We start from the raw sequence: 26,341 nt of genomic DNA on the forward strand, positions 1-26,341 counted from the left end.
TGAAAATCAGTAATGGCAAGACAATAAAAATAGGCAGAAACATTGAAAATATCAATTGCATTGTGAATGGAGAACCTGTAGAAAAAGCAAAACATTTCAGCTACTTAGGCACGATTTTTAATGAAGATGGTGAATTAAATATGGAAATAGACAACAGAATTAACAAAGCTAATATGGTAGGAAGTCAACTGAATAAATTTATGTGGAATAAGAGAGAAATTGGTTTCATCTTTCCAGCATTAACTTATGGCAGTGAAACATGGAACACAACTTTAAAAGAAGAACAAAGCTTAATAACAACTCAACGTGCAATAGAAAGAAGAATGTGCAATATAAACAAAATAGACCACGTAAGACACACAGAAATCAGGAAGAAGTCTGGACTCACGGACATAATAAAAGCAATCTACAGCAGCAAAAGAAGATGGGCAGGACATCTCACCAGAATGAGAGACAACAGATGGACAGTCAGAGTTACAAACTGGTATCCGAGAGATATGAAAAGAAAATCTGGAAGACCAGCCTTAAGGTGGGAAGACCCAATGATTAAGAAAGTCAGAAGAAAATGGAGAAGAAAGGCCCAAGACAGGAATAGCTGGACTCTTTACGACCTGCAGTCATGGAGAAATCCTGACTGAAATCACAGGTCCATCAAGGTAATCAAGGTAAAGAGAGAAATTAGTCAAAACACTAAATTAGCTGTATACAAGTCAGCTTTCAAGCCAATTTTAGCTTATGAATCTGAGAGCTGCATTAAAAATAAAACACTTGACCAAAGACTAGAGACCACAGATATGAGAGTCCTGAAAAAGATTAGTGGCATGAACAGATGGCATCAATGTCAATATCATATTAAAAGCAAGGATATTAAGAAAGGACTTGACATTGTTAGCATCCAGCAATGTGTTAGCACAGCTAATCTCAGGTGGTAATCACTTAAACAGAATGGGAGAAGAAAGATTAGCAAAACAATTGTTTCTCTGCCATTTAGGCAGGAAAAAGACCCAGAGGAAGACCAAGATATAGGTGGATTGATACAGTAAAAAGTGCCTTAGAAGATAGAAATATTAGATCTGATAATGTTGGAGTCTTGACAGATAACAGATTGATTCGGAGGAAAATTGTTGATAGGAAGTTAATAATGACGTGAATTCTTCATGTAATTCTATCATAACATCCTGTACATCCCTTGAGGGTAAGTCAGGAATTTGATGATGAAAATATAAAAATGTCGTATAAGCATACCCCATTCATATGGCACATTATGTTCCAGACCAACTTTGTATAGTGAATCAATATTTTTTCTCATGTAGATTTATGTAATGGTTTAATAATGTATTTAAGTAGTTATATATGTGCATATATAAATCATTTAATCACATCAGATACATAAATGAAAAATTTCATTTAATTTTTGCATTTTTTTTTTTTTTTCTCGAATAGTTTGGCTTAAGGGAATGTGCTAATCAGCTTGGTCATCAGTCTGCACCATTAAAAGTTTTTCTATTTCTGCAACAGTATTATCATGTTTATGGATAACTGTAGTATTAACTAGTGTAGCACTTTTCATTTAATTTTGTTTTTTAACAACAGCAGTGTGAGATAAGTTTATCCTGTGTCCTATATCAGTGTTTGATTCACTATTACTAATTTTAATAATTTTAATCTTAACATATAACATTAGGTTTAGACATCCTCTTTGCACTGGAGACAACAGCGCCCTTACTTTGAATTTTATCTGCCATTATTAACAAGAATAATAATTATAAACAGTTTATAATTCATAGCAAACCACAGAGAGAAGTAACCAGCAGTCATAAAGAAACTGAGTTTTATAAATACTGTGCATTGGGTGATTCATGGCACCATCATGTCACTAAAGCTGCCATATGAATGAATACTGTGTTGTATAAATGGGCATTGGTAGTAATTGAAAAGCATCGTCTGAGTGAGAGTGAATCATCGTGAGGCAGGGTATTACTGTAATGTATTGTGTCATGAAATGTTAAGCTAATTTCTACTTTATTAATAATTTTTAGGATATTAGAAGATTTTTCTCTAAAGATAAAAGCCAGTCCTCTAGCATTCAAGGTAACTCCCGGTTGAGAAGGACATCTAAAGAAGCTATAATGGAGGTTTGTAATAGCATTCCAAAAACATAAATATAATTCAAATCATAACTATTTTCTACATTATTTAAATTTTAAAACATTTGGCAAACAGATAATGATATGATAGTTAAAACAATGGACAAATTAAAAACATAATTTCTACTTTGCCCATTGTTTTAACTCTCATATAACAGAGTTATAACAATATTATAACTATTATACAAATTAAGTGGATATTGAATCCAACATTATTTCACAGCTGAATATAGAAACTACAAGTGTTTTGTGCTGCCGAATATAGAAACTATAAAAGTTTCGGTAGATCCAAGTGTAAGCAACCTTTCAGGACAGGGGCAACTCGTGGTAAAGGTGGAGTAAGTTTTGATTACTTTCCTTAGTATTTTCCATAATGTAAAGCACGTCTCCTTGCGGACATGTATGATGCTATGCATTATGGAAGGGGCTCACTACCAGACCGGTTTCGACCTTTGTTGAGGTCTCATCAGTGGGAGCCGGACCCAGATGTAAATACCCAGGTTGAAGTGATGCAGAAGTCATTCTTTCCCATACGAGTTGCCAAAAGGTGTCGCATCTTAAAAGGTACCAAGAATTACTGAAATATAGAGCTGAAGGTTTCACTTTGGCGATGCAAAATTATACAAATTAAGTGGATATTGAATCCAACATTATTTCATAATATAGAAACTACAAGAGTTTTGTGCCGAATATAGAAACTATAAAAGTTTTGGCAGATCCAAGCATAAGCAACCTTTCAGGACATGGGCAACTTGTGGTAAAGGTGGAGTAAAGTCTGATCACTTTCCTTAGTATTTTTCATAATGTAAAGCACATCTCCTTGCAGACATGTGTGATGCTCTGCATTATGGAAGGATGTCCCTACTCTCCTGAAAGGTTACTGAAGCTAGCCACCACCACCCCTATCCTGAAAAGATGACAATTAAGAAAATACCAATAGCAAGTCAAACCCATATCTAATAATTTCTCCATACCTGAACTTTATTATCATGAGTGCTTCTCTGTGGAGTGCATCAGTCAGAACCTAGGGACAAGTGCCACCTCTAGGAGTCCTAGTGCCTTGATGCAATTTTAAGCTGAGCTCCCCTTACTTTTTTTTTAATGTACTTAAAATTTAAAGGTTAAAAAAATCAAAACACATTTTTATGTAAAATTGTATGTACTTGAAAAATACATATATTATCCTCCCTACCAGCCAGGATGTATGTATATGTGCAGCAAAACCTGGATACAATCAAAACCCCCTGTTGAAAGAACATGAATAAGAAGTGCAATTTGGTCTATCTAACTCTCACTCTATCATCTATGTAGAGAGCCAATTTGGCTCCCTACATAGATGATAGAGTGAGAGTTTGTGGATTACAGAGGTTGCTTGATAGGCAACCTCTGTAATCCACAAATAATCTGTTGCTTGGTTATTAGGCAGAGAAGCGGGGATATGATAGAAACATTTAAGTTACTAAAAGGTTTTTATACGATTGAGGCAAGGGAACTATTTCGACAGTGGTGGAAGAACAAGAGGTCATCCCTGGAAATTAAGTAAACAGTGTGGTTAACAAGGGTGTGAGAACTACATTTTTTGCATGGAGAGTAGTGAATGAATGGAATGCATTGCCTGACTTAGTTGTGAGTGCTTCATCTGTCAATGAGTTTAAAGAACGGTATAATAGGTATTGTGTGGATAATTTGAGTCTCCCACGGTGAGTCTTCTGACTCCATGGAGATGCCCATATAATTTCAATAATAAAAGTGAAATTGTGATCATTATAAATTAAGAAAGTATTTTGACATAAATATATCACACTGCAAAAGAAATCTCGGTATTTTTGTACAGGATATAATTGAAGACAAAACAAGACTTTGTTGATGCATTATGCTCTATTGTTTGAGGCTCTTTAGTGTGAAGATGAAGTGGTCTTTCTTTCTCAATAGCATTGAGAGTAATCTAAGCTTTTAGCCTTTACCTCCAGCTGAGAAGATTATTGTCTAGTATTTCTAAGACAAAATTTATTTCCAGCAGCAGTTAAAAGTTGGAAGTTTTTATGGAAAGTTTTTAAGAAAAAAAAAAACAACTAATAATACTGAACTTTGTTTTTTATTGCATACATGTAAACGGTTTTTATATGATGAAAATATAGAATAGAATTTCTAAAACTTAGAATGATGTCAACAGACAGCTGAACAAATGGTTTTAGATTGCAAAGTAGTCTGGAATTAGAAGCATCTGCTTTACAGATACAACAATATTATTGGCTTACTTCTTTTATCAAACAGTAAAATGAAATAATAGATATGGAATACTGTCTGTGAAAACTTTCAAACCAGCAGAAAATTAGATAGAGTAGTTTATTTATAATTCAGTTCCAGGCGTTCCATTCTGAAATAAAAAATCTATTGAACAAAAAATTTGGTAAGAGACAAAAAATAAATGTAAATAAAAAATAAAAATAAATACTTAAAGAAATGCATACATTTTTCTTTGAGTGATTTACAAACAATGCCCAAATGTCACTTCGTAATAGAGTTTAAATGAGGCACGCACTTCTAGTTAGGACATGCGTACCTCATGTCCTAACTGGCAGGTGCACACTCCATGTTAAAAAAATGAAAGTCGGTCGTGAAAGACGCCACCTGTAACATGACACCCCCATCCGACCACCTGGCTCGTTTAGTGCTTCTACCAGCTCTATGCTACACATAGCGAAAAACAAGTTGCAATTTTTGCTAAATGTTATTAAAAGTCACTGTATTTATTACAGTATATTTAGTGCATATCCACATTTAATAAACACTAATATCAAAACGTGTTATTTTATTTTTTTCTTCTCAGTTCAGCACCCCTTAAAGAAGGTGCCCCGATGTGATGCTTTCACCTGCTTACCATGTTAAGCTGGCTCTGCTAGGGACTCACTGCTCAAACACCAAAAATAGTCCCATTTGATGAGATCCCACTTGCCAAGAAAGTTATAATGAAGATATCAATGAAAGATAAACCACCAGACACCCTCACAGAAAAAGTGGATATTTCTGAATCTGTCTTAGTAAACTAAACTCACCAAATGATCCTAACACATCAGACAATGTATTAAACATTTTTCTAGAGGTAGAGATAGACATTAGCTGTCTATATTTCCCTCTCACAATCAGATAAATATAAGCTTGATAAAGGTAATCCCTCAATATCTTGGAAGTTGAATAAGTGTGTAAAGCTAAAATAGTTTTTCAGTGGAACTATGGAACAATTTTTATATTGCAATTGTTGTGAGTTTTGTCATTTTCCTGTTATTTGTAGTGTGTCTTCACAGGAACCATGGTCTCCTACTCAGATGCCCATGTGAAAAATGGACCTGACTAACTGGAATACTTTCCCTCAACTTGCAAAATTTAATGCTGAAGTAGTTAGTCAATCAGTTATTCATTAAGGAGAAAATATGAGTTCTTTTACTCTCTCATTCTAGTGCAGTAGGATTCTTTGGCATCCATTATGAGATCAAAAAACATCTTTTCAGAGGGCACTTTCCCATATTTATTAACAACTATCAATGAAGTATGTAACAGAACATATTGTCCAGACAGCAACAGCTATAATTTCAAAAACATCATTTCAGTTTCCACTCTATCCAAAGCCTTGGTGACATGTGAGTGTCACCAAGGCTTTGGATAGAGTGGAAACTGAACTTAGGGTGCCAAGCTGCCAAAATAGATCAAGTCAGAGGAGGGGATATATTTCTTGGATATTCTACTACATCAAATCTAGTAACTTTTAATTACGCTCTGACCGAAGCATGTTATGTGAGATGTTAGAGTCAAAAACAATGTTGGATCCAATTTACTTCATTGATTAATCAAACAACCAGTACAAAAATTGTATATGTAATAAAATTCAGAAAAATGAAGATAAATATAGAACACACTGTTTGTCTGCCTTGGAACATAAGGGATGTATTGTGCTGATCCCAAAGCTATTGCAGATAGTTTGGGAGGTAACTTTGCTAGAATCTCAGTAACAGCTTCTTATCCTCCTGAATTTTTAATATTGAAAGAGCAACAGCAGCTAAACTTTTCTACCAATGCACTAGAACTGTACAATCAAACTTTTGTTAAGGAGGAACTTAAACAAGTTATTTACTCTATCTTGCTAGTGCAGTAGGTCCTGATGATATCTATTATGAGATGATAAAACATCTTCTGTGGATCTCCTCTTACTGTTCAACAGAATTCTTGCAGAGAAAAAAAGTTGTAGTTTTTGCTAAATGTTATTAAAAGTCACTGTATTTATTACAATATATTTAGTGCATATCCACATTTAATAAACGCTAATATCAAAGTTCAGTTCAGTGCATCGATATGATGCATTCACCTGCTTACCATGTTAAGCTGGCTCTGCTAGGGACTCATGTCAGGAATCTGGAAACTCTTTCCAGATTCCTGACATGAGTCAATTGCCATTGCTATTCCAAAACCAGAGAAGGTTACAGCACAAACAAACAATTATCGACTTATTGCTGTGACCAGTTGTCTTCATAAGATATTGGGAACGATGACAAATGTAAGGCTTCTCTGATATTTAGAAAGCAACAAACTCCTTTACAACACGTGTCATTTGTAGATACCGATCAACATTAGACCATTTAGTTCATTTAGAAACATGTATAAGAGACACTTTCCTGAAAGGAGAACATCTGGTGTCAATCTTCTTTGACATGGAAAAGATAATGACACAGCCTGGATTTATGGCATATTAAAATACTTTTATAATCTAGGTCTCAGATTATAATATAATTATAATCTCAGATTATAATGTATTTATTATAAACTTTCTGTCTAACCTACTCTTCCAAGTTCGAGTGTTAAGTGTCCTCTCTTGACCATTTCAGAAGTTCCCAAAGTTCTTTCTTAAGAGTAACACTCTTTGCTGTCAAAGTTAATTTGATCACTGAAGAGCATTCTTCCACTTTGGCTGGTATTGCACCCCCTTCAAATTCGAAGATCTGCATTCTCAGCTGACAAAAGAAGCAGACAAATGAATGATGAATGCTACCTTCTATTCAGCCAGACCACAGTGCCCCAAAGACTAAGATCCCGACATAGCTTCCTAGCAACTGTTGAACCACTTAAAAACCCTGCAGAGACAAAAGACTTCAGCAATGGCTTGCACCATACCCTGAGACTAATACTGGTATTCCAACAGCCGAACATCTTCCATGTGGTGCCCACTTGGACTGGAACAGACTTCGAATGACAGGACGCTGCAAACAAAACCTCATCAAATGAGGCTACCTCACTTGACCAGATAATTGTGAGTGTGGGACAACCCAGTCCATGGAACACCTTTCTTGTCCCTCTTCTTCAATCACCTTGCACAAAAGAGGACCTTATATTATGCACAGAAAGAGCAGTTGATTGCTCAAGATACTGGAAGAACATCTGACCATATTTATTGTAAATAACTTATGTATAGTTTCTTTTTCCTTTATATTTTACTTATTATTCCCTGCATAATTCATCTACCAAATTCAAGCTGTTCTCGTTTGTAATGTATCCTAATTTGTCATAAATAATGCCATACCAATGTCCACTACTGCACCACTTGTGTTTGGATACAAAATAAATAATTCTTCCACTGTAGGCAATGTTCTATATGTAGATGACTTCACAATTTACTGTTACCCTTGTAACATGAGGGCAACGTTAAGACAACTTCAGCAGCCAGCTGATTGTGTCTCTTCATCAGCTCTTAGTAATGGTGAACAATAGAAACCAAGTTGTTGGAAATTGTATTTCACAGAAAGCTTGCATTGTCTGCACACATTTGTCAAGTTAGGGAAAAGTGCAGGAGAGCATTGAATCTCCTTTGCAGTCTATCTTCTACTGATTGGGGTGCAAATCGATCTTCATTGTTTCATCTTTATTATTTATGATCTCGTTTTAATTCTTTTTTTTTCCTTTCCATGTATACTGATGGTTCAAGATCTTGAGGCCTCTCTTGATTGTGCTGCTCTATTTCCTGAGTTTATGATCTGTCTCTCTTCATTGCAGTAATTATACAACAGAGTTTGCATGCCATTCGGCTTGTGCTTGTACATACAAAAGAAAACTGCTATGAAAAGTGTAATTTATACAGACTCATTGATTTCTTTACAGGCATCTCATTTCCTGTATATAATCCACATCCAGTGCTTTATGAGGTTTTATGGATGTACAAAATGTTGACTCATAATTCTGATGTTAGATTCTGCTGGATTTCCAGCTACATTGGAATTAAAGGAAACGAGATTGCAGATGCAGCTACTAGATCAGCTCATACTTTTTCCGTGTACTATTTGACAGTCTCATATAATACTCAGACAGCTTATAAGTTTAAAAGCTAATTATTCAGTGGCAGTCTTCGTGGCACAAAGCACTGACAAACAAATTGCATGAGATTAAGCCTGAAATTAAGCATTATCAGTCATATCATATCATAGAAACAAGAGAGAAGGTTATGCTTTCTTGGCCACAGTCACCTTACACATTTTTATTTACTAAGGACTGATGACCTGCCTATGTTAAAAGTACATCACACTTCTCAGCATTTGTCACATTCTGTTAGAGTACCAGCACTTTAGTTGAGAAAGGAATGAATTTTTTTACTTCATGGTTTGAGCTATATAACTCAGGCAGATACGAGGTAAGTTCTAAAAGTTTCCTGCCTGACATACAAAATTCATGCCAATTTTAAAACTCTATACATGACAAAATAGCACCATCTATAGGAGAAGTTAGTGTACCAATTTCAACTCTCTACTTGCGTCATCGTTCAGTTCAGTTGACTAACACGTGCATGCTAAGTGGCTGCAATGTTAAAAAATTGAGTACCATGCTATGATTAAGTTTTTCACTAAAGAAGAGCTTTCTCCAAGTGATATCAAACAACGATTGAATGGTGTTTATGGGGAAGCTTCTTCGTGTTCCACTGTGAAGGAATGGGCTAAAATAGTTTTGCCTAGAAAGAGAGAGAGAGAGCATCGAAGATGAACATCATGATGGTCGACATGTGGAAGTGATGACTAGGGAAAATGTCTCTTGTTGAAGAAAACTTGCAGATCACAATGAGATGAAAGATGCAGTTTTAGGCCATTTTGCAGACTATTTTTTCAAGGTCTTAGAAATGTTAATTCAAGATATGAAAATTATGTTGAAGTAAAGGGAGATTATATTAAAAAAAGTGACACAGTTGTTTTCCTTCTATCTCCTCTAAAAGTTAGTCAGGTTGGAAACTTATGGAACCACTTTCATATATAGATACTGTTTTGCTTTACCAAATTTTTTAAAGTTTGCTTTATGTACATACCTTGATAATTATCTCTTTATTATTGCCTATTAACACCTTTAGTACTGTTGTAACCTTTGGTTTAGTGTAACATGACTTTTGCTCTCATTGCACCAGTAAACTAATCAACCAACTTGCCATCATATCTATAATCTCAGTTGGTCGGTCAGTCAGTCTCTCTCTCTCTCTCTCTCTCTCTCTCTCTCTGTGAGGAAGCATTAATTTTCTGTAGTACATCAAAAGGCACATACCTCTCTTCTTCAGAATCCTGGTTTGTAATAATAATACTATTACAAAAATATTATTTTATTATTTACATAATAATATTATTTTAATCATAATATTTCTGATGTGATTTATACATATATGTACTTATTTCTGATATTTTGGCAGCATTCTAAAAAGGAAGAAGAAAGCAAAAAGAAGAAGCGACCATTAGTTTTATCAGATTCAGGTAGGTGCATATACAAGTTTCGGTTTTAGCAGTCATTCATGACCCACTGGTGAGAATTTGAGGTGGATCATTGGATTTAGGAATAAAAAGTGAATAGTAATGATTGTAAAAATTGATTCTCACTTTTTTTTTGGTAGTTTGTTTTTAGAGCAGGGACAAAAATTGACTTAGTAAATCACTTAGTGTATAATTTATTGATTGCTGAAAATTTTCTGGAAGGTTTTTTTTAAGTGAGACATGTCATTAAACAGATTGAGAAATGCCTCATATATATATATATATTAGTTTTAGATCACCAGCCAGATGAAATCAAAATATTTTCACTAGAGTATGCTTATTATAAAGTTTGACATAATCTCTCAATATTATAAAATTTTGATTTCTCAACACCACGTACAGCAATTTGCAAAGTATATTCTAAACACAAGCCATACAATCTTCCTCCTAAGATATTTCTGCATAATTTAAATTATAAAACACAACTTGTATATTCTATCAAATTGTCATTGTCTACCAATTTGCAGTAAGTCATAGTGTTTTATACAGTCAAAAAAAAACAGTCATCTTGTGCTCATCCTTATCAAAAACATCTGTGTGAATAGTCATATGCACTGCCATTCAGTTAATTATCTGTGAAGTAGATCAGAATACATTTTTTTTTTTTTTTTTACTCTCTGCTCACTGGAGACATATGGACATATTGTAGCTTATATATATATATATATATGTATACTGGGGGGGGCTATTCCCCTTGGTGCCTACGGCTCCTAGTCCCCTTGTTCTGGCCTACCAGTCCAGAACACAGGGATTGGAAGACTCAACTTCAAAATTCGAGTCTTCAAAAGAGTCTTCCCCTGGCGCCTACCCCCCCCCCCCCCCAAATTCCGGACTGGTAGGCCGGTTCTCCTTGAATTCTGATGACTTGAAAGTGGAGGTTCCACGCCAATGGCATCCAAGTTCCGACTGGTAGGTCGGTTCTCCTTGAATTCTGATGACTCGAATTTTGAAGACTCTACACTCAGGTTAGCCTCTGAGTTTCAAAACATGACATAAAAAGGCTTATCATTTTATATATATAGGATATATGTATTTTTTATTATTTTTTTATTTATTTTTTTTAAAGAATAGGATGACTAGAACCGAGTTTTAAGTAAAAAGGTTTTAATATAAAAACACAACTAGTTTCGGCTTGTAACAGCCTTCATCAGGTGGCATTATAAAAGAAAGAAAAAAGAAAAAAACACTAAGACACTGAAACTTAAATAAACTATGAACATCATAGAGAGTCTCTATACGTAATTGACATTAAATCGTTGTGGTTGTATTTAAAGCTGTTCTTTCGTTTGTTGTATTGTTGGGAAAGTACATGCTAGTAGCATCTCGTGAATGCCAATACATGATTACAGCTGAATGACAATCTGGTAGGTAGTAGCTCAAGTTACTATTTAGATGAACAGGATTGAAGATGATTTCCCTAGATTCCACGATTTTTCTCTCTAGTTCATCATTGCAACGGAAGATGTTAGGTTAGTAGATTTTTCCCAGCAGACTTTATGACTTTGGTTTTCATCATTAGGATTAGCCGAGAAAAGGATACGACTTGATAATGCACTGGCTCGCTGTCTCATGTACGTAATGTCCCTCGTGTGTTCTTCTATATGCAATTCAACAGATTTGTGTATCTGCCCAAAATAAGGAATATCACAATCACACAATATTTTATATACACCAGGGTATTTGAGATGATGATGATGACAAGGTTTCGGGTGGCTTATTAAGAAACGGATCTTTGAAAGTGGAGTGAACAAGGTTCTGATATTGTATTTTCTTAGAACTTTTGCTAATTTATGTGAAACTGTACTTAAGTAAGGAATAAATATATTGCCTTTGAATCTATTTGTTTCTTCTGAGTGATGTCTAGGAGAATTAAGAAGAAATTTTTCAATGATTCTCTTGGAATATCCATTAACTTCGAAAGAAGTTTTCAGATGGTTTATTTCTGTAAGAAGTTCATTTAAGTCATCCAGAAGAGAACGGGCTCTATGTCCCAAGGTGGAAATTATTCCAAGCTTATGAGGAGGGAAATGATGGGACTGACTATGCAGATATCTGTTGGTATGTGTGGGCTTTCTATATATCGATATTTTGAGTTTACCAGAAGAGCGAGTCAGTTTGACATCAAGAAAAGGCATGGAATTATCCATTTCAAGCTCGGCAGTAAACTTAATACGATGATGTCGGCTATTGAGATCTTCGAGGAAAACCATAAGGGAATCATGTCCATGGCTCCAAATAATGAAGACATCATCTGCATATCGTTTCCAAACTTTAGGTGTTAAAATAAAGGAACAGATAGCCTTGGTTTCAAAATCCTCTAAGTAAATATTTGCGAGTACTGGGGATAAAGGATTACCCATAACCAGTCCTTGAGTTTGCTTGTATATAGTATCTTGAAATCTGAAGTAACCAGACTTGATGAATGTGTAAGGATAACATTTTTTTGGATAACTTGTCCTTGAGTAATGTTAGGACTTCATCTGTTGGGACATTAGTGAACAGAGAAGTTATGTCCAAGCTAGCCATGATTTCATCTTCATTAACTGTTATATCCTTGATGTACGTAACAAAAACTGTAGTGTTCTTGATAAAGGATGGTGACTTGCCTGAAAAACGTTCAAGATATTTGGCAAGATATTTTGAAAGGTTGTATGTCGGAGAATCGATACCATCTAAAATGGGGTGTAGTGGGGTGTTCACTTTATGGATTTTAGGAACACCGTATATGTGAGGAATTAATGGATGGAGAGAGCGTAGAGATAAGCGAACGATTCGGGATAATTCAGTGGTTGTTTTTAATAAGTTATTTGTATGATTTTGAAGTTCACGAGTTGGATCTCTCTCTCTCTCTCGAGTATTGAGTAGGTATCGTCTTGTAGTAATTCGAGCATTTTATTCTGGTAATCTTCAGAGTTGAGGATGACTGTTGCATTGCCTTTATCCACAGGAAGGATAATTATATCTCTGTTGTTTTTTAAACATTTAATAGCTTTGCTTTCTGTTAAAGTAATGTTATCTGCAGGTGGTTTTGCGTTATTGATAATAAAGATTGATTCAATACATAGAAGTTTTGCATCTTGTGGAGGGAGAAAAGAAGTAGCTTTTTCTGTTTTTGTAAGTAGTGTCTCCTTTGGTATAAATTTTGGGGAAGGAAGAAAGTTTAGACCTTTACTAAGGATGATTTTTTCTTCATCTGAAAGTATATAAGAAGATTTACTTTGTCAATATTGATGTGTGGTTTTGAGAAGTTCCTATTATTTTGTATTCTTTTTAATGTTTCAAATTTTCTTATGAGATTTACTTTGTTATTATATTGTATTGTGGCTGCTTGAGATTCACAGTTTATATTAAATGTATGCCAACTTTCATTATCTAAATAATGAAAACATTAAAAAGAATACAAAATAATAGGAACTTCTCAAAACGAACTTCCCGACGTACGACCTTTCAAAATATCTTGCCAAATATCTCAAACGTTTTTCAGGCAAGTCACCATCCTTTATCAAGTACACTACAGTTTTTGTTACATACATCAAGGATATAACAGTTAATGAAGATGAAATCATGGCTAGCTTGGACATAACTTCTCTGTTCACTAATGTCCCAACAGATGAAGTCCTAACATTACTCAAGGACAAGTTATCCAAAAAAATGTTAGCTTTGCTTACACATTGCATCAAGTCCGGTTCTTCAGATTTCAAGATACTATATACAAGCAAAATCATGGACAGGCTATGGGTAATCCTTTATCCACTGTACTCGCAAATATTTACTTAGAGGATTTTGAAACCAAGGCTATCTGTTCCTTTATTTTAACACCTAAAGTTTGGAAATGCTATGTAGATGATGTCTTCATTATTTGGAGCCATGGACATGATTCCCTTATCGGTTTCCTCGAACATCTCAATAGCTGACATCATAGTATTAAGTTTACTGCCGAGCTTGAAACGGATAATTCCCTGCCTTTTCTTGATGTCAAACTGACCTGCTCTTCTGGTAAACTCAAAATACCGATATATAGAAAGCTCACACATATCAACAGATATCTGCATAGTCAGTCCCATCACTTCTCTCCTCATAAGCTTGGAATAATTTCCACCTTGGGACATAGAGCCCATTCTCTTCTGGATGACCCAAATGAACTTCTTACAGAAATAAACCATCTCAAAACTTCTTTCAAAGTTAATGGATATTCCAAGAGAATCATTGAAAGATTCCTTCTTAATCCCCCTAGACATCGTTCAGAAGAAACACATAGATTCAAAAGCAATATATCTATTCCTTACATAAGTACAGTTTCACATAAATTAGCAAAAGTTCTAAGAAAATACAATATCAGAACCTTGTTCACTCCACTTTCAAAGATCCGTTTCTTAATAAGCCACCTGAAACCTTGTCATCATCATCTCAAATACCCTGGTGTATATAAAATATTGTGTGATTGTGATATTCCTTATTTTGGGCAGACAGACAAATCTGTTGAATTGCGTATGGAAGAACACATGAGGGACATTACATACAAGAGACAGCGAGCCAGTGCATTATCAAGTCGTATCCTTTTCTCGGCTAATCCTAATGATGAAAACCAAAGTCATAAAGTCTGCTGGGAAAAATCTGCTAACATCTTCCATTGCAATGATGAACTAGAGAGAAAAATCGTGGAATCTAGGGAAATCATCTTCACTCCCGTTCATCTAAATAATAACTTGAGCTACAACCTCCCAGATTGTCATTCAGCTGTAATCATGTACTGGCATTCACGAGATGCTACTAGCATGTACTTTCCCAACAATATAACAAACGAAAGAACAGCTTTAAATACAACCACAACGATTTAATGTCCATTATGTATAGAGACTTTCTATGATGCTCGTAGTTTATTTAAGCTTCAGTGTCTTAGTGTTTTTTTCCTTTTTTTTTTCTTTTATAATGTCACCTGATGAAGGCTGTTACAAGCCGAAACTAGTTGTGTTTTTATATTAAAACCTTTTTACTTAAATCTCGGTTCTAGTCATTCAATTCTTTTTAAAAAATATGTATGCTAACCGAGTTAATGATCATTCTTTCACATATGTGTGTGCGTGTGTGTGTGTGTGTGTGTGTGTCGCACACAAGAGATGCATGTGGAACTAATATAAAAACCTCCTTGAGCAAATTGGTGCCATTTATGAACGAGGTTAAGATTGAAAGAATTGGTTAATGTTCTTTTGAAACAAATCGAGCTCCTGCTCTCTGGGAAATGCTGCAGGAAAAGACTTCCAGTCAATAGAGAAAACTAAAGAGGAAGGAAAATTGGTTCGGTGGGCAGTTGAACTGTGAATGGATGTCAGGCATTTGCTAATAATGTTATTGTAGGCTTAGAAGAATTGGGGTGAGAATAATGGATGTCAGTAAAAAAGATGAATAAATTACAAACAGACCATCTCTGAAGTAGTTTGAGTCCATGAGAGAAATATCATTGAATAGTTGAATAGATAACATCAAGAATTTTTAGGGAGGTTTTATGTGCACCACTCGAAATATGAGAACTATTCTCACTTTGGACTGCTTTGGGAATTTTACAGTGTTTATAGCTAGACAGGTGAAAAAAGTACACCAGAAGTTGTGTAAAGAGTGTCGAAAATTTTTGCTTCAATACTGCAGTTAATGAGGATGTAATAAATATTTTTTGTTTCAGGAGTAGTGAATGAGTAGAATAGGTTTGCCAAAGGCAGTCATGATGCCAAAATAATATAGATGACAAGAACAAGGTACTTGATATACACAATATAACATCTCTGCAATTTGGCCATGCTCAAAGAATGAATTATTACAATTTCTAAATAAACTATGCACCAACATGTATGTGGTTGGTGAACAATAAAGTGGAACAGTTCTCAAAAATGGGATCTAACAAGTATTTCACAGATCTCTGGTTTGGTTTGGGGCTGCTATTATTTATTTTATATTGTCACTTGGGATTTGAAAGGAAATGTTTTTTTGTAGACATGGAAAATTTAGACAAACTGATAGAACTTTAGCCTGAGATAGATTAAAATTAGCTGCGAATGTGAATCTTACTCTGACTGTCTGTCGTATTCAAAAAGCTGTAGGGTATCCTGGATTATCACCCTTAATACTAATAATACTCTTACTTTATAGTATTTTAGTTAGGATTTGCATGGGATATATATTGTCACATCAGGAAATTACTGGATTTGTCCCCCCAGGAAATTCCAATTTTCCTGGGGGAACAAATTCGAAAGTGTGGTCCTGTTTTTCCTGATTTCGCCTCGGATCTCTGTTTGTGGTGCCATAAACATAGTTCGAGAGGTATCTGGACATTCTGGACAATACAATGTTTCCTACTTTGTGGCATTTCTATGGAATTGACCATTGTCTCTTTCAGCAAGACAATGCACCATGTCATAAGGCTGCATGGTTTGTGGACATGAATGTTGCCACACATGACTGGCCTTCACGGAGTCCAGTTCTCAATCCTATTTAACATCTGTGGGATGAACTGGAGCATCAAGTCAGGTCAAAGATGTCAGCCTTACAACTGTCCAGGACCTCATTACATGTCCACAGGAAGAATTGTCCAAATTCCCATTGATCGCTATCACACGCTTGTGGAAAATATGTTTCACAGGATTGCTGCAGTCATCGCAATGTAAGGAAATCCTACATCTTATTAAACTGGGCACCATGGCTGTTTGTTCCTCACACTGCGGTGTCTGTTGACTTCTTTCCTAGTATCTATAGTTAGATATAGTTACAACTAGCAACTTTTAAGAATATAGCAGGCAAAATTTATTGTTTTAGAGAGAAATATACAAACATGATAAATTGCAATTGATAATATACATTATTGGTAGAGACTCTGCTACTAATGGCTCATTAAACGTTAAGCAAGTTTGAGCGCGGTTAGTAGTTGGAAGGGGTTCAATCGTTCGATGCTGTTGGCACACTCTCCCTCGATGAGTCTTTGGACTCCCTGGAGGTTTCACATAATAATAATATACATTACATAAAATAGGAAAGTAACATTATTTTGCCTTTTGTATATTTTTTTTCAGGTTCTGATGAAGATCCACTTCCTCAGAAATCATCAAAGAAAACAAACACCACTCATAATCTCAAGAATTCAAGTAAGAATTCATGTAGGTACTTTATCTTATCTTTTTATATATACATATATATATATATATATATATATATATTGGAAATCTGGTTACATGTTCTGTATACTAGGGGTGAATATTCAGGGTGCGCTAAGTGTGTGATGCATGCCCATGGAATAGAAATTTCACCGATATTATATTTTTGCATTTATTCCTTAATAAATGTAAAAATATAATATCAGTGAAATTATATGCTTTTCGTATTTAAAATTATATTAATTGATAAATATTTGCATGATTCCTAAAATTAAACACAATATACTAATACTCATGAAGAGGGCAAGTTTTGATGCATAAACATTGTATCACATTTGTGTTAATAGCATAAGTGTGCGGTCACAAATACTTTGAGCCATTTAAACATACGGTACAGTATGTCAAAGTCTTAGCATTCCAGTGGTTTAAAATGGCCCAGAAAGCAGTTTAAAACCTACGGTGTGTACAGTGAGGCAATAGCACCAAGGCATCATTAGTGGCTATGATTGGTAATTATGTGAAGCAATCCAATTGAACATTGTCATTTGCCATGAGTTGCTGATTTTGTTTTCTGAGTTTGATCTGTTTTGCTTGAACTGATGAACGTGTGAACTGATGTCTTTGTGACACCGATATAGACAAGTTTTTAATATATATTTATAATTTTGTATAAATAATTTATAACTTTTTTTTTTGCCCATGGGAAATAGTGTTGACGATGTGTGTTTTGTCTAGTATTTGCCAATATAATCCTACCACAAAGCATAACCCCATTGTACTTCTCACATAAATGCTGTGCATGAAGCAAAGCTATAGTTCATTTGAGCTTTATGCTTTCCATATTTAAAATTATATTAGTTGATAAAGTATTTATTCAACATTATCCTATAATTAATTGCATTGGATGAATTAAGATGAGTGCTGATGCACTACATCTTAATTCATCAAGTGCTGATGCACTTCAGTTTAAAACTTCATACATCGATAAAAATGCAATCATACAATAAAATTGATGTGAATTTTGTAGCTGCTGTATACATTATTAAAAATAATGATATAAAGTTAGAAATTTAGACATGTACAATAATACCTCAGGTTATCCAAGTCTGGAATAGTCACCTAACCTGAAGAGATTATATCATCATCTTCATCATCAAATTCCTGCCATGTACCCTCAAAGGGTGTACAGGATATGATAGTGCTACATGAAAAACCTACATCATTACTAAATTCCTATCTACACTTTTTCTCCAAATCAGTCTGTTACTTGTCAAGACTCCAACATTATCAGATCTTATATTTCTATCGTATGAGGCACTTTGTACCGTATATCTTGGTCTTCCTCTGGGTCGTTTTGCTGCCAACCTGGCAGAGAACACTTGTTTGGCTAATCTTTCTTTGCCCATTCTTTTTAAGTGACCATACCACCCGAGATTAGCTCTGTTAACGCATTCCTGGATGGTGACAATGTCAAGTTCTTTCCTAATATCCTCGTTTTTAATATGATATTGCCATTGATCTTACTCATGACTCTCATATCTGTGGTCTCTAGTCTTTGGTCAAGTGTTTTACTTCTGACCCAGCTCTCAGATCCATAAATTAAAACTGGTTTGAACACCGTTTGTATACAGCTAATTTAGTGTTCCGACTAATTTCTCTCTTATTCCATATGAATTTATTCAATTGACTTCCTACCATACCAGCTTTGTTGATTCTGTTGTCTATTTCTATATTTAATTTACCATCTTCACTAAAAATCGTGCCTAGGTAGGTGAAATGTTTTACTTGTTCCACAGGTTCTCCATTCACAACATAGTTGACATTTTCAATGATTCTGCCTATTTTCATTGTCTTTGTCTTTTATTGCTGACCTTCATACCATATCTATTACAACAGCTATTCAATTTAGTCAGAGAATCTTGCATACTTGTAGCGTATTTATTTAGAAGTATAACATCGTCTGCATAAAGCAAAGAACTGACATTAACATCTCCAATTCTGATATCATGTTTAATACCACTTTCCTTCATAATGTGATAAATATAGATAATGAATAACAGAGGGGATAATGTACATCCTTGTCTCACACCAGATTTAACATTAAACCATCTTCCTGTACTTCCTTCAATTCTATCTGCTGACTTACAACTCAAATAAAGACGAAGTATTGCTTGATATAATGCCCCATTGACACCATATAACTATAGCGTATTGAATAGCTTCTCTCTTGGCACATTGTAATATGCCTTTTCCAAATCGACAAAACTTAAATACAGATCTTTGTTATATTCCCATGCTTTCTCGACTATTTGTCGTAAAGTGAAGATCTGATCCTGTCAGCCTCTATTTGGCCTGAATCCAGCTTGTTCTTCACCAAGCTTTCCTTCCACAATTCCTCTCTCAACTGTTTCTCAAGTATACTTGCATAGATCTTGCCAGGAACACTCAGTAGGAAAATACCTCTGTAATTCTCACATTCAGTTTTATTTCTCTTTTTATATATGGGTACTATGAGAGTTCTACTCCAATCATCGGGAATTCGTCCCTCTGTCCAGGCTTTCTGAACTATGCAGTGCAGCCACTGTAAAACTTTTATACCACCATACTTCAGCATTTCTGGTCGAATATCATCTACTCCTGCTGCCTTTCCACATTTCAAGCCTTTGATGGCTTTTTCTACTTCAAGTATGGATATGTATTCCTGACTGCATGCTTGGTCAGTGTTTTTTACCACTGTGCTGTCATCACTGCTTGTTTCAATTAGCAGTTTTTCAAAGTAATTACTCCATACTTCAAGGATATCTTTTTATCTTTTTGATGTCACCTTTATCATCTCTAACTCCTTTTACAGCACTCTTTCCTCCATTCCTAAGCTTCTTCAACAACCTCCAGAATATTTTGCCACCTTCTTGATATTTATTTCTATATTCTTGCCAAAGTCCTCCCATGACTTTTGTTTAGCTAGTTTTACAGTGTTTTTTTTTTCATTCTTGCATTCGTCTCTGTATTCTCTAAGAGCACAAGCTGACTTATTTGCCAGGAACTTTTGATATGCTTTCTTCTTTTCCTTCACTGCCTCTTTAACTTCCTGTGTTCACCATGGAGTTCTAATTTTTCTATCCTTGCAGACAACCTCATCACATGCCTCTCTACCTGAATCAATCAGGGCTTTCTTCAATGCTTGCCACTGAATCTCCAAGGTTTTTGATTCCTGTTCTCAAACTCTTTAATTTTTTCTTCAATAATCTTTGTGTATTTTAGTCTACAGTTCACATCTGAGAGCAGCTCAACTTTTATTTGCTTTAAAACTTTCTTACATGTTATTCTTTTCAATATGAAATTCAGTTTTATCCTGATCAAGACTAAATAGTGATCACTTCCAATTTCAAATCCTCTGTACACTCTGGTGTCCTGCACCAGGGAGAAAACATCACCATCAACAATCACACAGTCGATGAGATTTTTCTTATTTCTTGCCTCTTCTCTCCATGTGAATTTGTGCACATTTGTATGTTGGAACATTGTGTTAGTAATAACCAGTCCATGTCCTGAGCAGAAATTCAACAGGTATTTGCCATTATTATTAGCTTTGCTCTTTTCTTCAAATTTTCCCAAAATATTTTTGTATGTCTGACAATCATTTCCTACTCTGCTATTTAGATCCTCAACAAGGACCAACTTTTCCTTTTTCATTGTGTCGGTTGCTTTTTCTAAAGCATCAGAAAATTCCTCCACTTCTACCTTAGTAGAACCTTCTGTGGGACCATAGGCACAAATAAGTCTCATTGTCCAGTTCCCCATTCTCATATTTGCCCACATTACTCTACTTGAGACTGACTGCCATTCAAGAAGATTAGCCTAGTATTTTGTGTTGTATACTATGGCTACTCCTTCTCCAGGATTAATGGACCAAAAACATAAAATTGGTTTCATTATCTTAATAATTTAGCATTATATGAAGTTATGAAAATTTAATAGTAGAAAGAAGTAATCTAAAAGTAAATAAGAAAGAAAGAAGTAAATTAAATTGACATCAGACACACATTGATTTTTCATTTTCACTGCTTCTCCAATCAATTTTAAATTGTGGAAATTGTAATATTCTCTGAATTTCTGAAACCATTTCTTTCTAGCCTCAAGATCATCACTTTTTAAAGATTTCTAAATGTTTTGCATTTTTCTACAATCATTTTGGTAGAAATAGGAATGCTTTCTCTTTATTTTGATGTTCAATCTGTGAACCCCGAATACTATGCATTTTTCGATAATTGCTGGTAGAATAATAAATTGTGAAAACTTGATTTGCTTTCATACTTGTGGCACTTTTTACTAGACCACTCTTTTTTAGCATTGTCTCTAATGATATGATCTTTTGAACCACACTATTCACTTTATTATCCTTTGTGTTTTCTTCGCTCTTGTGTCTTCTTGTTACAGCCATCTGTTTTTTTATAATAGCTTTTTTAAAAAAATTTTTATTATAGAACTCATATTGATATTGTAGTACAATGAATCCTATAACGTGAGTTCTAGATCTGAGGCAGGTAGAAGGGAATGGGAGAGACAACCACAAAACAAGAAAATTAAAAATCTAAAATTTGAAAATCCTAACCTGTAAGGGTTTCACATAAAATTTTGTATACATAGAACCTGCATACACCAACCAAATTGAAAATTTCTGAAAAATCATGCTAACATGAAATAATGCACATGAAATACATGTAACTTGAGGTATCACTGATTGTTTGTCTGTGTGTGTATGTGTATATATATATATTCATTTTTAATATTAACTGACTTAAAACCCGAGAATTATAACAAAATGAGATTTATTTGAAAACGCAACATGTTTCGTCGAGATTGACTTCATCAGGCGTTAAGAACATAGAAAGATATTAAAAGACACTGAAAATAACATTGAGACACTCTAAAGCTATACAGTTATAAAGTTATAATATTCGACTGTGAATTACAGTTATTATGAACTTGAGCTATAGTCCGTGTTAAAGTTCTATTGTTGTACACTTGTGCGTGTGTGGAACCACGCGATCTTCAGTATCTGATAGTAGAGCTGAAAGAGTCAGGCAAATTATAGCTGAGATTATTGTTCATATGAAGCGGGTCCAAGGTGATTTCTTTTGACTCCACAATGCGGCGTTCCACCTCATCATGGCAAATGTGTAGGTTTGAAGTTATTGTCCAATTTACTTCATGTTGGCGGCTTTCGTTGTAAGTGTCTATTGAAAACAGGACATGGCCGGACAGAGCAGTTGCTCTGGTTCTCTTATAAGCAATGTCTCTCTGGTGCTCCTCGAGACGTAGTAGGAGCGGATTTCTCCGTTTGCCCATAGTAAGGCTTTCCGCACTCACATGTGACCTTGTATACACCTGGGAATTGTAGAAGGTTGTGAGATTGTTTATAGTTGTTGAAACATGATCTTATTTTTGGCAGAGTCGAGAAGCACATTTGTATGTTAAACTTCTTTAGGATTCTACTTAGCTTTTTGGATAGTGTGCTGATATATGGCAAGACGATATGACCTTTGGAGTCATCCTGTGTCTCTACGTTGCTACGTTGACGGTGGGATAATTGGTTGTTAATACTTTTTAAAGAGTAGCCATTGTTTTTAAAGGTCCATTTAAGATGTTGTAGTTCTTTTTTTAGTTCTTCTTCATCTGACAGTACAGATCTTGCACGATTCGCAAGAGTTGATATAATACCCAACTTTTGCGCTGGATGGTGATGTGAGGACGCATGCAAATATCTGTCCGTGTGTGTTGGCTTTCTAAATATAGAGACTTTTATTGATTCAGGCGTCTTGGTGAGTTTAACATCTAGGAAACAGATGGAACTATTTTCTTCAATCTCCATGGTCAATTTTATATCCTGATGGAGGTTGTTTAAGTGGTTGAGAAACCTCTGAAGATTCTCAATACCATGCTCCCATATGAGGAATATATCGTCCACATATCTAGGCCAAATTCTTGGTTTTAAACTAAAAGAGGAGATTGCCTTTTTGTTCAAAATCCTCGAAAAAATTTTGGCTAATACAGGAGAGAGGGTGCTTCCCATAGCTAATCCTTTGACCTGGTTATATAGTTTACCTTCGAATTCAAAATAGCCAGCGTTTACACAGTGAGATAGCAGAGAGAACATTTTATTTGAAATCTTGTTCTTTAAAATATGGAGAACGTCCTGTGTCAGAATATTGGTAAAGAGTGCTACCACGTCAAAGCTCACCATAATGTCAGAAGATTTTAGTTTTAAGTCTTTTATTTTAGAGACAAAATCTGTTGAGTTTTTAATATAAGAAGAAAATTTTCCCGCATAAGCTTTTAACGATGACGCCAGATATTTGGATAACCTGTATGTGGGTGAATCAATACTGTCTACCATATAACCTTGGAATGAGTGGGTGTAAAGAACGGATGGAAAGCCGTGTATTTCGTGGGATTTCTGTGGTCTTTTGTAGGAGATTATTGGTTCTATTGTGTATTTCTCTTGTTGGATCTCTCTCAATTTCCGAATAACTATCTGACTCTAACAATGTTAAGATTTTTTCTCGGTAGTCTATTTTATCTAGAACTACAGTTGCATTCCCCCTTCTCAGCTTTTAAGATGACGACGTCCTTGTTAATCCATAGATTTTTAATTGCAAGTCTCTCACCAGGGGATATATTATCAGAAGGAGGTTTTGCATTGTTGTTGATTACAAGAATTGCTTCTATGCGAAGTAAACTTGCGTCTGCGGTAGAAAGTAGCGAAGCTGCTTTCTCCATCTTAGTTAAAAGTAGTTCTTTAGGAATGTATTTTGGTGCCAACACAAAATTTAGACCTTTTTCGAGAATTTTCTCTTCATCGGGACTTAGCACGTATGATGATTTGTTAATCACCAAATTTTTAAGTCTCCAATGACAATTATTTAGAGTAGATCTTTCTTGTTTTGACTTTTACAATGGATAATTCCATCAGGATATAAAATTGACCATGGAGATTGAAGAAAATAGTTCCATCTGTTTCCTAGATGTTAAACTCACCAAGACGCCTGAATCACTAAAAGTCTCTATATTTAGAAAGCCAATACACACGGACAGATATTTGCATGCGTCCTCACATCACCATCCAGCGCAAAAGTTGAGTATTATATCAACTCTTGTGAATCGTGCAAGATCTGTACTGTCAGATGAAGAACTACAAAAAGAACTACAACATCTTAAATGGACCTTTAAAAACAATGGCTACTCTTTAAAAAGTATTAACAACCAATTATCCCACCATCAACGTAGAGACACAGGACGACTCCAAAGGTCATATCGTCTTGCCATATATCAGCACACTATCCAAAAAGCTGAGTAGAATCCTAAAGAAGTTTAACATACAAACGTGCTTCTCGACTCTGCCAAAAATAAGATCACGTTTCAACAACTATAAACAATCTCACAACCTTCTACAATTCCCAGGTGTATACAAGGTCACATGTGAGTGCGGAAAGCCTTACTATGGGCAAACGGAGAAATCCGCTCCTACTACATCTCGAGGAGCACCTGAGAGACATTGCTTATAAGAGAACCAGAGCAACTGCTCTTTCCGGCCATGTCCTGTTTTCAATAAACACGAACAACAAAAGCCGCCAACATGAAGTAAATTGGACAATAACTTACCTACACATTTGCCATGATGAAGTGGAACGCCGCATTGTGGAGTTAAAAGAAATCACCTCGGACCCGATTCATATGAACAATAATCTCGGCTATAATTTGCCTGACTCTTTCAGCTCTACTATCAGATACTGGAGATCGCGTGGTTCCACACACGCACAAGTGGACAACAATAGAACTTTAACACGGACTATAGCTCAAGTTCATAAAAACTGTAATTTACAGTCGAATATTATAGTTTTATAATTGTATAGCTTTAGAGTGTCTCAATGTTATTTTCACTGTCTTTTAATATCTTTCTATGTTCTTAACGCCTGATGAAGTCAATGTCGACGAAACATGTTGCGTTTTCAAATAAATCTCATTTTGTTATAATTCTCGGGTTTTAAGTCAGTTAATATTAAAAATGAACATATCCCAACCCCGAGTTAATAGTAGTAGTCATATATATATATATATATATATATGTATGTATGTATGTATGTATGTATCATTCCCATTTTCCCTTTTGTGTTAGGCTCACTGGCTTGTCAAGGCCAAGTAATTTGACTTCTTGGAAATCTAATTAGTGTTCTGGTAGGGTGGTTAATCATATCTGTAGTATCATAATCATAGTGTTTCACGACTGTCAGTTGTGTATATTCTTCTAGCCAGTTTTTCCTGCTTTGCAGAATGAAAAACTCAGGTTTCGAGAAGGGGAAAAACCTTCTCACATCCACATGATTGGCAAAATAATTGACCTTCTGAAAAGCTCTTATAAAGGTTATTTGCATCCTAAATAGGATTCCACTCCAGGTCTTTTCAGCCAAAGGTGTCATTGAAACTGACTGGGATCTGGATGTTCATCATCATCATCATTATCAAATTCCTGCCATGTACCCTCAAGGGGTGTACAGGATATGAAAGTACTACATGAAAAAATTACATCATTACTAACTTCCTATCTACAATTTTCTTCCAAATCAGTCTGTTACTTGTCAAGACTCCAATATTATCAGATGTTATATTTCTATCGTCTAAGGCACTTTGTGCCGTATCAATCCACCTATATCTTGGTCTTCCCCTCGGTCGTTTTCCTGCCAACCTGGCAGAGAACACTTGTTTTGCTAATCTTTCCTCTCCCATTCTATTTAAGTGACCATACCACCTGAGATTAGCTCTGCTAACACATTCCTGGATGCTGACAATGTCAAGTTCTTTCCTAATATCCTCATTTTTAATATGATATTGCCATTGATGCCATCTGTTCACGCCTGTAATCTTTCTTAGGACTCTCATATCTGCGGTCTCTAGTCTTTGGTCACGTGTTTTACTTCTGACCCAGCTCTCAGATCCATAAGTTAAAACTGGTTTGAACACTGTCTTGTATACAGCTAATTTAGTGTTCCGACTAATTTAGCTGTATACAAGACAATGTTCATATATATATATATAAAATATTATTTATTGCATTTTCACACACATAAGTGATTGTAAAACCTATAACACTACAGGGTTATGCATGAGCATAGAATAGGAATTTATAACCTGAAGTGTATATTGTTCAGAAATTGAATTTAATGTGATTGTAAGT

At 35.1% G+C, this 26,341-nt stretch overlaps 1 protein-coding gene across 2 annotated transcripts in view; it reads left to right on the forward strand.

Annotated features, from left to right (window-relative positions):
- Positions 1–26,341, forward strand: part of Gnf1 (germ line transcription factor 1) — a 406,700-nt gene that overhangs the window by 38,222 nt on the left and 342,137 nt on the right. For both annotated transcript variants that reach the window (XM_090411514.1, XM_090411513.1), the window contains 3 exons: positions 2,040–2,135; positions 9,853–9,913; positions 17,029–17,112. In XM_090411514.1, the coding sequence (XP_090267640.1) occupies positions 2,130–2,135; positions 9,853–9,913; positions 17,029–17,112 (151 nt within the window). In that variant the 5' untranslated portion in view covers positions 2,040–2,129. The remainder of the gene's footprint in view (positions 1–2,039; positions 2,136–9,852; positions 9,914–17,028; positions 17,113–26,341) is intronic.

Source organism: Typopeltis vanoorti, chromosome 21 (genome assembly GCF_054136105.1).
Source record: "Typopeltis vanoorti isolate ZY-2024b chromosome 21, IOZ_Tvanoo_1.0, whole genome shotgun sequence".
NCBI classification, from domain to species: Eukaryota; Metazoa; Arthropoda; class Arachnida; order Uropygi; family Thelyphonidae; genus Typopeltis; species Typopeltis vanoorti.